The sequence below is a fragment of the Apteryx mantelli genome, chromosome 2 (assembly GCF_036417845.1).
Source record: "Apteryx mantelli isolate bAptMan1 chromosome 2, bAptMan1.hap1, whole genome shotgun sequence".
Taxonomy (NCBI): domain Eukaryota; kingdom Metazoa; phylum Chordata; class Aves; order Apterygiformes; family Apterygidae; genus Apteryx; species Apteryx mantelli.
The window spans coordinates 145,641,186-145,653,980 of NC_089979.1; the positions used below are offsets into that span (position 1 = coordinate 145,641,186).

General features: G+C 38.3%; 1 protein-coding gene across 4 annotated transcripts in view; it reads right to left on the reverse strand.

Moving 5' to 3' along the window:
* The window catches only part of ADAM22 (ADAM metallopeptidase domain 22), a 126,474-nt gene that overhangs the window by 40,319 nt on the left and 73,360 nt on the right, over nt 1-12,795 (reverse strand). For all 4 annotated transcript variants that reach the window (XM_067291740.1, XM_067291741.1, XM_013941465.2 and 1 more), the window contains exons 8-15: nt 12,308-12,379; nt 11,112-11,278; nt 9,046-9,130; nt 8,508-8,598; nt 6,583-6,634; nt 4,531-4,630; nt 1,028-1,099; nt 415-507 (exon numbers count right to left, since the gene is read on the reverse strand). In XM_067291740.1, coding sequence (XP_067147841.1) covers nt 415-507; nt 1,028-1,099; nt 4,531-4,630; nt 6,583-6,634; nt 8,508-8,598; nt 9,046-9,130; nt 11,112-11,278; nt 12,308-12,379 — 732 coding nt within the window. The remainder of the gene's footprint in view (nt 1-414; nt 508-1,027; nt 1,100-4,530; nt 4,631-6,582; nt 6,635-8,507; nt 8,599-9,045; nt 9,131-11,111; nt 11,279-12,307; nt 12,380-12,795) is intronic.

Genomic DNA, 12,795 nt, shown 5'->3' on the forward strand with positions numbered 1-12,795 from the left:
GTTTTTTATTATATCCTTCTCTCAGGCCCCTCACTGTATGATTTTCCTATTCAGTTTCATAGGGGCAAATTCAAAGCAACATGTAAGACATTACGGAAATGACATGTTGGTAAACATGTCTTTGTTTGAGCAAATATGTCTAATGGAATCTCATGGGATTTTCAGCTGATTCAAACCTGCTTGAAACTGGAAGGCTTTGATTCACCTCTGTGTTTGATCACAGCCCCTGCCCTAAGAAGTCAAGTCTAAAAGACAGAGAATAGCTCAAGCGAACGAGTTTTCAGCCAGTTCTAAAAGGCAAACTTTCAGAAAAGGAAACACAAGGTCTGACAGCAAAAACACATCTGCTGTGGTGCCTCTAATCACGTGAAGGTAGTATTGCCAGGCCACTGCAGGAAAGGTCACTGTACTTACCCGACACTTTCTGCAGCAAAGCCCGTTACTGCACTGGGAGCCTGCAGTCAGGGTGCATGTATTGCAGCACTCTCCTCCTTCACTGGCACACTCCTAAGGAAAATACACACTTATAAAAAAACACATGGGAAAAGAAGATGATCCCTAAACCCTTTTACTCCTCATTGCTTTGGTGTGCTGCTGGAATAGATTTTAACCAGGCCTCTAGGCACCTGGAGGCATAAAAAAAAACCCACAACACACACTGAGGGGACTAAAGCTGTTTGCTATGCCATATAGGAAATAATTGTATTAACTTCACAGTGTTTCTCATTAAATACTGACATTTTACCATTGACCAGGATCACATTTTCATCTAGGAACACCTTTTCTCAAACACCTTTTAAGGCCTGATTCTGCAGTGGCAGTTACTGCTATTACTCTTTAAGATTTACGTGGTGATAAAATATAAAAGCTGGCCCACATTGTGTTAAACATGATGGAAACACATAAGAAACGAAGAATCCCAGGACCTAAGCATTGCCTGTCTTCCTCCACTTAATGTCCATGGTGGTTATGGGCAGCACTATGTCCTGGAGAATCCAGTTACTAATTTACAGTACATTGCACTTACTGCAATAGTCCCACAGTCACATTCTTCCCCATCTTCCACAAAACCATTGCCACATTCTGGAGGATCCAGAAGCTGCAGAGAAAATTAGAAATCAAAGGACATGTCTTTCCTAAGGAAGCCACTGTCACATTTATTCTGTACAATGTTTTTTTAGCTAGCACTCCAAACGCACTACCAAAAACACAGTACCCACAACTCAGAGAGAGTCAGATTAGAAACAGCACAAATAAAACATACAGAGAACAACCAACCCAATGGATTAATTAAGCAGTTCTGCAGAGCAACATGGCATCATTTGTGTTAGAGTGTCATTTTTATAGCAGATTCAGTCCGAGCAGAAGCCACAATCAAAAATAAGTGTGACAATAAATGAAAAATTTTAAAACAATACAACACTTCAACTATAGTTAGAGGGGCTGCAATTGTTGAATTCAAGTGATGAAGGCTGTGTCCCAGGTTGAATTCCGTAATATACCTTAAGAAGGAAAAGTCATAAAAATTGTGCTTTGGAAGCAAACAGCACAGAAATGAAGGGAGAGCATGTGATTCTTATTTAGTCTTTGCTACAGTCAGATACTATTTCCTTCTCTTTTCCTATACCATATTTTTGAATTTTCAGCAGTTTTCAATAAGCATGTGTCACAGCTGGATGAGAAATCACTGCTGATAAGGCTTCTGCCCTTCTCCACTTTCCCTTCACCCTCCCCATTAAGCTGCAACTTTAAATGTCTAAATCTGTGTATCTGTAGTAGTAATAATTTCCTTTCCCACAGGCAAGATTCATTCACCATTTTTAATAAGAATCCATACATTGCTCTCTTTTAATGGACCCTTATACTTCGTTCTTTACTGTTTCATTGTTTCCCTTATTTTAAAATTTCTAAAGGTGATTCTTCAAAAAGAAAAAAAGCTTTTCTTCGGGCGTAAGAAAACATAATAGCAACTTCTGTTACATAAATCAGAAGATGTATAAGCATCTCACCAAGACAGATAGCCTAAATTTCTGCAGATTGTCCTTCCAGCTCTCCAGTTAAGCTAGGATCATTCCAGAAACCATTGTATTTGCAAGCCATCTGCACGAGTAACTCACTCGTGGTGTACAGTTCCCTTCTTGCTGCTGCTGCTGCCTTGCTGCCAGTAGCCCACGGGCTGGAGTATCACCATGCACACTTCAACGGTGCCATAAACCAGCTTGACGTTTGTGGCACAGTGTGACGTGCTATTATTTGATACCTCTTTGAAACAGAAATTTGACTGCAGCTTGAAATGCATGGGTAGAACATTTCATTAAATATAAGCAAGTAATTTTCTTTTAGAATTATTAAATAGTCGCTAAAACTGCTGGCTTCCTAGATATTTTCCAGACATCTTAATTTCTTCAGTATCTTTAGGTGTGCTGCACAAGTAGATTGAAAAACAGGGGGTCCTGCCATAAAACGTAGGGCCAATTTGCTGCAGAACATAGGGCCAAGTAAATATTAAATGAAAAGAAAAACATGAAAAGCAAATTAGATAACTTTTCCCCAAAAGTCTTTATATAATTCAGTTATTCATTAAAAAGGGCATATGCTCAATATGCTCCAGCAGTCATTGAAGTAATGTTTGGGATCAAGGCTGATCTTACAGTGGAGCACTGTAGAACGCTGCACCTTCACACATCATGTTTCCTTTATCTCATATTTCTTTAAAAGTAAGTTTATGTTTTATCACTCTTGCTGGGAAACATGCCTTTTTGACAGCCTTGTGAATTAGACAGACACCCATTGTTAATAACTTTCATAACTTTAAAACAACTCAAACAACAATACATGAAAGACAATCACCCTGGCTTCCATATCTGACTTTCACATTTTCGTATCCAATGAGAAAAAAGTGCAAATGCTGCTAATCTAAACTGAGATGAAAGTAAATTGTTTTTCTTTTTTTCCAAGTGACAGATGTGCAGTGAACATAATCGCTAAACAAGCCCAAGCAAGACAGCATTATGTTATGGAAGAAATCCACTCAACAAAGAAATAAAACCATCAACATTGCTCTCTGCCTGTAATGAGATGGAAAAAGAAAACTTCTAAAATGCAGGGATGTTTTAAAAAATGAAAAGCCACATATCTTATCAATGAATTACAGTGCTCTCTCTCACTTTCAATAATATGCACTTCCATGAAACATTTTGCAGAGATAAGCAGATACAAACTTTTGCTTACAGTCATCAAAACAGAAGATGGTGTTTTCTGTATGAACCTCTAGAGGTGGCTTTCAGTAGGTGCCAAGTACCAGAAAAAACAAACTCATTCTTGTTTATTTATTAATAACATCAGTTCTCTCATAATAAGAAATATTCAAACCTGCAGTTCTTAAACTATCCAGATTTGATGCCTTCTCTTCCTCTCTCTCTAATATTTATTGAAATTCTGTGGCTGTGGAATCTATCAGAAATTGTACTTTTTCCTCAGCCACTCCAGAAGGAACATACTCGCTCCAGTATTGACTTTCTCTTTTACATTTGTGACCCCCTCAGCTACCAAGCCTTTTTTCCAAGTTAGACTGTCTCTCTGCCTTAGCCTCTCTCCTTTGCTCATTGAAAGACAACCATTAAATAGAGGTTAACATTAATTATATATAGGAAAGAGTCATGACTATCATCTCGAGCAGAGCCCAGTGAGGAGTTGTATGGCCGGTGCCTGCTGCTGCCACACGGCTCCCGAAGAGCATGAGGAACACCCCAGTGATGCCTGCCCTCTGCAGCGCGCGGCTTTCTCTCCTGCTCTGCCTCTCCTAGCATTTGAAAAATTAGTGGCAGTTTTCAAACACTGCTGTGAAAAGACGCTGTAAAATCCTTTCAGAGAACTGTAGGAAAGAGGCGAAAAAATTTCTTGATGGTGAAACCACAGTTACTTCAGAAGGTGCCAATTTATTAATCTTTCTCTGAGGACAAAAAGCATTAACTTTGCCTTCTCCAATTCAGAGAATACCAAAGCCACTGGTAACCACCGCTGTTCGAAAATCAGCTTGCTGCAAGGCTGCACACTCACTGGAGAGGTTCTAAGAGCTCTATCTTATCCTCGGGATAGATGTGAAACAAAAGCAATCTTGCTTCAGCTTCCAGAGAATTGCACCAGAACACATCAGTTCAAAGCAAATTAGAATTAGAGTTGTGCAAAGTTTACCAAGACACTTGAAACCTCAGCAAACAAATTCAACAGCATACTGTAATTACAATATACAAAAGAAAACTGCATGAGGGATAGTTCTAAATCGAAGCCTGGGAGAACTCTGTTGGGCATGAAACCACCTATTAAAAAATTATTTAAATATCATTGCCAAACCAGTATGAACTAAAATCAGCCACTTTCACCAAGCTGTCACCAGGAAATCTGGAACTTAGAGAGAACCAGAGATCTCAAAATTACATTTTTTTTCCCATAATATTGCTTTTACTCTTCTTGGTATCTTCTAAATTAGAAATACAATAGAAGTAATACTCAAAAATAAGGTGGGTTTACCTTGGTGGGTTTATTGAAAAGGCAGGCTCCACCTCCATTGTTTAAAAATTCATGATACTCTTCAATATCACACTTGGAGAACTTGCTTGGAAGATAATACCTGCAAAGAAATGAGATAGCAGGATTATTTTTTATAGTGCTTTTTGCAGTATATCTCCTTTTTTCAAAATAGGGGAATGATAAACATATAGTCATACTCTAGGAAAAGTGCTAGAGTACACAGTTCAGAACCAGAGTGAAGATATCTGCTTGTAACTCATTCTAATTGATAAATCATTTTCATAAATGGCAAGCAACTTTTAACAATGAGGTAGAGCTTGCATAAAGTGAGAAGTTAAACAGATTTCAATATGAGTTCTTTTATGCCAAATACCACAAATCCTTATTATACAATATGTAGTTCTCACAAACATGATCAATTCCACTAAAGGACCTGATCTCAGAAATGCATTTATTTTTTCCCATATATACTGTAGGAGACAACTGCTGCCTTTCCCACACAGGATCCGTTTAAAGATTGCTCACAGCTCATTCCTCTCTTAAACAAAATTGCTGTCCTGGCCCACAGAATTTTTATATAACAGTGTCATACTGTTTTAAAACAAGCTTTTAACCAGTATCAGCTAACATATCTGCTGCCCCCTCTCTTGTGCCCCACTGAATAAATTTCATCCCAGGACAGAGTGTCAATACAAGGCCCAGTGCACCACTTAAAAACAATATGAGCTTTAACTGATGCAGAGAATCTTTGCATGGAACCTTCCCACATGGAAAGAATTTTCCCCTAAGTAACTTGAGTTATCTTCATATTTAGGTCCTTAGTCAGAAGAGTATTTATGCATCAATCAAATTTGAGAGTCTTAAGGGCCTTCCTGTATCATGTTTGTCACTGGATAAAAACATATTATCAAAAGTGCTATACAAAGTAATCCTGCACTGCCAGGAATGATGGCTTGCAAAACATAAGTGGTCTTTTCCATCTCTGGTGTTTATGATTTAGGGCTAAAGATTACAGAGAATTTAGGATTCATCATCCTGAAAGCAGCTTTGTAAATATATATTATTTTGTATATAATTATTTGAAAGGTTTGGATTTTAGATAAAGAATTTAAAGATCATTAGAGAAGAAGTCACTTTTTACAAGAAACAAGGACGCTTCCCAAGTTTGTTTTTAACCTATTAAAAACAATCAGAAAAATCCTATTTGGTATGTGTTTAGGTAAACAAGGCATAAAAAAGGCACACATTTGCACTTCCAAAGAGCTTTGTATGAAGAATGCTTTTTCTTTGTTCACAAATTATACTGACCACAAAGCTATTAGAAAAATTTATACATCAGACTGAAATACCTTTAGAAGTGTGAAGCACTGTCTGTATTTAAAACTAGACTACAGTTTAGTTCATATGCATGACAGAAGACAGTTCTGTAATATAAAGAATTAAGGCCCAAATACGCACTCTAGGGAGCCTGATCAAATTTCATCTAAAAGCAAAAATTTCCCAATGCACTAAAAGCCATTCTTTACATAAAATCTCTCTAGCAACTTTATCGTGGGTAGATGTATACTAGGCCTCTAAAGGGAGTGCGCTTTTTCATATATTACACAAATTGGGGATAAAAAATTAAAAATACATATGAAAGGTTTATGAAGAACCACAGAAAATTAGATATACATAAGAAATTTGATCACAGCATTTCAAGAATTTGGATGTGTCATCATTTTTTCCCCACTCAACAGCAGATTCACAGGAGAAAACAAGTTAAACATGATTCTGCTTCTTTCACAAAGAACAGACTTGGCTGTTGAGCTGCTGTTCTTTGTGTTTTCAACTAACAGTCACTAAAACCCCTCTCTTATGCTCTCATTATCTCACATGTTCGCACATTTCTTTGAAGGTGTTTTTTCTAAGTATGTTGTACAGACAATACCTTACTTTCTGAAAAATAATTCACAGAAAATATTCTGCTGAAACACAAAAGGCATCTATTTTCACACCTTTCCTTTATGTCATTGTATGAATGACATGAATTTCCTCCAGTGCAATGCTTACCCTGTGTCTCCCATGATGCATCCAGACCATGTGTCCTCACACTTACACTCACCTGACAATAAAAAAAAGTAAAATTTACACATTGAGTCTTGTAAGAGTCCAAAATAATACATTTCTTATTGCAAAATTACACTGTAGTCACCTCATTTTACCTTTAAAGATAATCTGAAAAGAATCTTTTGCTATTTCGTTGCACACCTTAATTTAAGCATATGTGTGCACACTGACAAACTTTCTTTCAAAGTCTATACCTGTTTCTATGCAATTCTGAGCTTTGAAAACATGTCTTGTTTGTCCTTCCTTCTCTGGAAACTGCACTGGCAGCCTCAGGCACCTGCAAATCATGAGCCAGCTCTCTCTTCCTCCCAAGTCAAGGTACTGAATTTCCAAATTTTCAGAGCAAAAAAAATGACGTTTTAACCCATCTTAGAATTTTTCAGTTCTTTTCTACTACTATGCCAGTGCGACTGGAGAAATCTCAGCTTAAAAAAAACAATCAATCACTGACGCACACAAAAATGCACAGGATGGTTTGTAAACACAGCAAAGTACAAGGGCACAGAGTAGATGTTTCCTTCATTCTCCCACCTTTTCCTTTCCCGCCTCCTTTCCCCTACGACTCAGCAGCAGAGCCCAGCCCTGCCGGCGGCTCTGCAGTGCCAGGTGGTGTTGCTTTGCTCTGCTCTCAGCCCTCAGGTTCCAAAACTGTATGTGGTATACATTTCGGTGCACGTGCTCTGCATGTTTGCTTTTTTCTTTCTGTTTCTGCAATGTGCATTACTGTAATACATGAACATCGGTTTATTGCTTCTATCTTAGAAGCACAACTAAAAAGGAAATGGGGCTCTGCCCATTAGTTTTGTTCTCCCTCCCTCCCCCCAAAAACTTGTGCTTTCACTCTGCTCAGCCATAAGACAGGGAGCCATCACTCTTATTTTCACTTTCCTTCTGCCCCCATATCAAGTTAAAATATGCAGCTGGAACATGAACACTGAACATGTAGGTAGCATAGAGCATCTTTCCTACATTTCTGAATATTTTTCAAAATAAAATTACGTGAACCACAGAAACCTCTATATGTGGATATATCTTTGCATTATCTACTGTCTTTACAATGGCTGAAAACAAAATTCATCTAAAAAGAGAGGTCTATCATTCAATATAGTAATTACATTATTTTTTCATATGCTCATTTTAAAAAAATAGTAATAATCTTTTTTTCATCAGCCACATAAGTATACATGACCTAATAACTAAGCACTACATCATCCAAATAGTTTTAAAATTGTATGATTACTTTAATCACCCATTGCTCTCAGTGTGGTGGGACTTTGTACAAAGTGGAACCAGTGAGGGTGAAATGCTTGTGGGGGAAGATCTGAATTAAGGGATTGCAGGTAAATAGGGTTTAATAAGAAGTTGAATACCAAGGTTATAGTAGACATTCAGTATCAGCACAGTGGCGAATACAGGAGATTGGAGTAATAAAGAACAAGAGGAATCCACTCAAAGCAAACAGGGGCAAAACTATATGGTCAAAATTACCCTGCATCACAGGACTGAGGTGGCTCCCCACCCTCAGTTTAATAATATACATCTACCTTTGCACGTTACCATGGCAGTCATTTAGTCTGTGGGGGTGACACCAGTTTAACTGAAATGAATGGAGGCGGCAGACATCTTTATGATCTATTTTTAGTCAAAAGGTGACATTAGTGCTACTAGTAATTATGGGCAGGGGAAATGACAGCATTTTTATAGAGGAAAATTCACGATATGTCAGTCTCTCCTCATGTTATTACAAGAAAAGTAAAAATTTTCCAATATTGTGAGAGCCATGATAAAAAATCATATCAGACACTGATAAGTTCCTCCAGCTCTTTAGATCCTCTCTTGAGAGAGGATGAAAAAGCAAACAAACTTACCACTTATTAGTTTTCTTCTGTCTGAGAAAATGCCAATATTTTGGGCTAAAGTCTGTGCCAGGGTAACTGCCATTAAGTCTGGTTTTCCAAACTGAAAGAAACAAGCAAGGCAGGAACAGTAATCAATTAGATACAAGTATCTTAGATAGAAGTTAAGCTTTCCTCATTTAAAGGCAGTATTTTAAGGCAAAAACAGATGCAAAACATTATAGCTCTTTACTTCAGCGCAGCTACATAATGGGCAAGTGAGGAAGACCAAAAGCTGGCTTAAGAACAAGTTAAGTATGAGAAACTCTGTTTTTTTCTTGCCATTGTGGCTGCAAGTATGAATGACAAGATCAGACAGCGTTGAAAAGTGTATTTTGAACCCATATATGACTCTATTCAAGCACCATTCTTTACTGAAACATCCCTTCTATGTAGCTGTACTAAAATTCTGTATCAACAATGAAACAGCAAGATATTTTGAGAAACATGTCTGCACAGCTAAATTCTGTGGTTTCCACCACTTTTTGCTCTTATCAGTATCAACACCTACCTCATTCACACCTCCGCCCTTCAGCAAGGAGCAGATTCCACCAGTGTGGGCTACGCCACTCCGACTGCTCTGAAATCGACTCCCCCTTTGACAAAAAGGAGAAGAAGAGAAGTTTACCTCGCTCAGCCCCTGAGCTTTTCACCTAACCATCCCAGTATTTACCTTTCTCATCTCCAGATAAGACACCAGCATTTGCAAATGCCAGTTGCTACCACCATGCTGCAATTATGCAAAAACAAAATATAGAAATGGGGAAAACAGATAACCATTCACAAACCTCACATGAAAACCCTTCTAAACTGTCTCCAGAAAAGTGATACCATCTTCCCATCTCCTCCTCCGATCACCTAGTATAAGAAAGCTTAAGATAAGAAGGGGACTATTTTGCCAAATCACCTGTACCTCACCAGCCTTTTGCTTGTTTACATACTACGTTAGCACAAGGACGTTGGCAGCCTACACTGGCATGAGCTACAGACTGAGAGCAAGAGAGACCACTGTGGTGCCAAAGCATGAGGCTTCTGCTGTAATGGGCAACTGGTTAAAAGACACATGTCCAGATGGGCCATGTAGATGCAACAAGATGAAAGGTTTAGGTGAAAAGCTGTACCAAGCAGTCTGCACTCTCTGAGGCAGAGGCAGGTGAAAACTCCCCAGAATTGCTGGCAATCTAACCCAGGAGACAATTGCTCTCCGAGCCTAAATCTGACCATCGCTTTGATGCTGCCCATGTCAGCATGAACGATTGCCAGTCACTGGAGGCAGAAGACACTCTGTACCACTTCAGAACACTGATCCACACCAGCTGTGGCAAGCTGATTTTTTAAAGAAAAATAGAAAAACACCAAGAAACAATACAACTAGCTAATTGTGCTGAGGGTAGAAGTTCATTTGTAAACTGTACCATCACGCAGCCAGTCTCGCCTCCCAACTCAATAGTGTCTTACTAAAGGACGCAATCTGAGAATTTGATATTTCTAAATAATCTATGAATGCAATACCTCAAACACCATTGTTGCTGTTGCTGTTATGGTCAGTATTGGAATTAGTATTACAGTGGTACCCAGAGTCCCCATCACAGGGACAAACAGGGCCTTCTTTGTTATAGTCAATCCACAAACACTTGTAAGAAAAACTGATTCCCATTTTACAGATGAAAAACTGAGATACAGAGGAATCAAAATCTCCAGGCACCAACTGCAGATCTCAGTAGCTCTCTTCATATAAGAGGTCAATGACAGTAATTAAGCATGTGCAAAAAAGTTTGAGAGGCTGGATACTGCAGGTGGGTATCGTGTCTCCTAATTCAAGTTGTGTTAAAGTGAGGTTTTAAGCTAAGTTTATTCATGTAGGCTCCTAAAAGGTCAGCACAGAGACATAAGGACTCTTAGAGAGCAATTTGTCCGGCCTATCTCGTGTGGGTCAAAAATCATGAACTTTTCCTCTATTTTTGTATACATATTTTGTTATATCAACCTCATTACCTAAATAATTGAGAGATTTAGAGAAAATAGCATTCCTCCTAGCTCACTATTCTTGTAGTGCACGTTCCTCTGAAGAACCAACTGTTTTGAGGAACTGAACCACTTCAGAAATCCTGCAGCGTGGAGGTCATTTGACAAAGTAAAGCAGGCCATATTGCATTTTTTGCTTTTAAGCAGAAATCCTCATTGGTTTCAAAGCACACATTCTGCTTTTAAATATTTTAGCAAGGCTGTCAATGCTTTACCGCAGCAGAAGCAAACCTACAACACGGAGCCATGCATTACCTTTCAGGCAGCTGTGGCTCTGCTTGCAGGGTAGTTAACTGCACAGAATAACCGACAATCACAGCGCATGCAGCTTGTGCTTAACAAGTTAAAACTAAAGAGAGTAAAATCTCCAGTGGCACTGCCAGGCAGTTTGTGCATTATTCTAACTTCTTCCCACCTCCCCATCAGAAACATTACGTTCTGAATTACTGTGGATTACATACACAACAGAAAGGAGACGCGTTAGCCACTTGTGATAAGCAACCCCCGAGGTACGGAAAAAACAGTAATAAAATATCATACAAGGTTACGTACGAAAAAAGGTGAACTGCGTCACTTTTCTCTCTGATAAAATCCCTCCTATATTTCATAAACTCACGTAGGGTCACCAAGGGGTTTTCAGATATGGTGAACTTGTTATCAGTAGCCCAGGTTTCCATGGCAACCAATACTATCCTGGTGTTAAGTTGTTCTTTATATATCTAGTACATTGACAGAACGAACAAATATATTATATCAAATAGAATAAAGGTGCTTTTTACCCCTTTTCTGCAATAGCTTGCATAACTAAATACTTAGTTTGTACTAATACACTTTCTCCTATGCAGTTACATCTCCCTCAAAACCAGCAAACAAACATAAAAACAAGTAAAATCTAGACTTTCAATAAGTTCTCTCACGCCAAAAAAAGATTCCTTGCAGGTTCTATAAAGGTTCATAGAAATGAAGTGTGTTTTTTGTCAGATTACTACAGAACCATTTCAAATAGTTCAAAGATTTTGAATTTACCTGTCTTTTGTAATGTCCAGCACATCTCAGTGACACAAAAGAAATGTTTTATATTCAACAGGAATCTGCAAAAATGCTGCTTTTACTTTTATACACCTCTTCAGTAGTATTTAACCTCACACCGGCTGACTTATGCAAAACAGGGCCATCCTTTGACTGCTGGGGGTTAAGAGTGCGCACCAATGGGTTTCAAGAGTGGGAACAGCGTTTTTCATTTTCGAGTAATAGAATTTTCTGGAGCGAGGCATAAAAGCCTCAGGTGATTCTCATTTGATTCATCTGAACTCATTTGATTTAGCATCACAACTATAGTCCATATAATCCATCTCTATGGATTGTTCCTATTCTAATTCATTTACTCAAATGCATATTTTTTTTCTGAGGAATTCTAGTGCATTTTAATTTTAGATTGTCTTTTAGTTTAAGCCACAGTCAACATATGATCCTGTGTTAAACATTGTCATACCCAAGGTGCCCCTCAGCTTGAATTCAAGGAGTCAATCCAGCAGGGTACTTAAACCTTTGAAGCCACAAAAGATCTCTTACCCTTTATGTTAGAAAAAGGCTTATACTTGGCTGACTTTGGTTCTAAATGAAAATTTGTGACCTTCACATATGTTATTATTAGGTATATCATGAACAGACAATTCCTGCAATTATCAGCAGGATAATCATATGATTTATCTCACAGGTAAAAAAACATATATTTGAGTGATACTTACTAAATCTGCCATGTTGACAACTGATTTAGCATAGCTATTTGTATGGCCAACTGACAGGCGGTGCTTTTTACACTGTGAAACAAACACAGGCAAGTTATAAACATAGATTTTCAGAAAGAACAAACGCAATTTCCAAAAAAAGTATGGGGTAAAAAGCAACTGTATCAACAATAGAACCTCTGTGCAAGGCTGGGTCTTCTGTGCTGAATGTAATGTTAGTAAGTGATAGCAGAAAATCACTCAGAAATGCACATATTTCACAACAGCTATTGTGAGAATCTATTAATAAATGCTTGGAAAGTATTTTAAGATCTTTTCTGAAAAATGCTACAGGAGCAGGAACACATTATTATTCTCTTTACTACCTTCATTACTGTCATTTTAATGATGGTGACAACCTCCTGCTGTCTCTCCCAGAGGTTCCCCAGAGCTGGACATAGGGAGGATGCTGTGTGCCTACACCCACTCTGAGCACCTCTGCAGGGCTT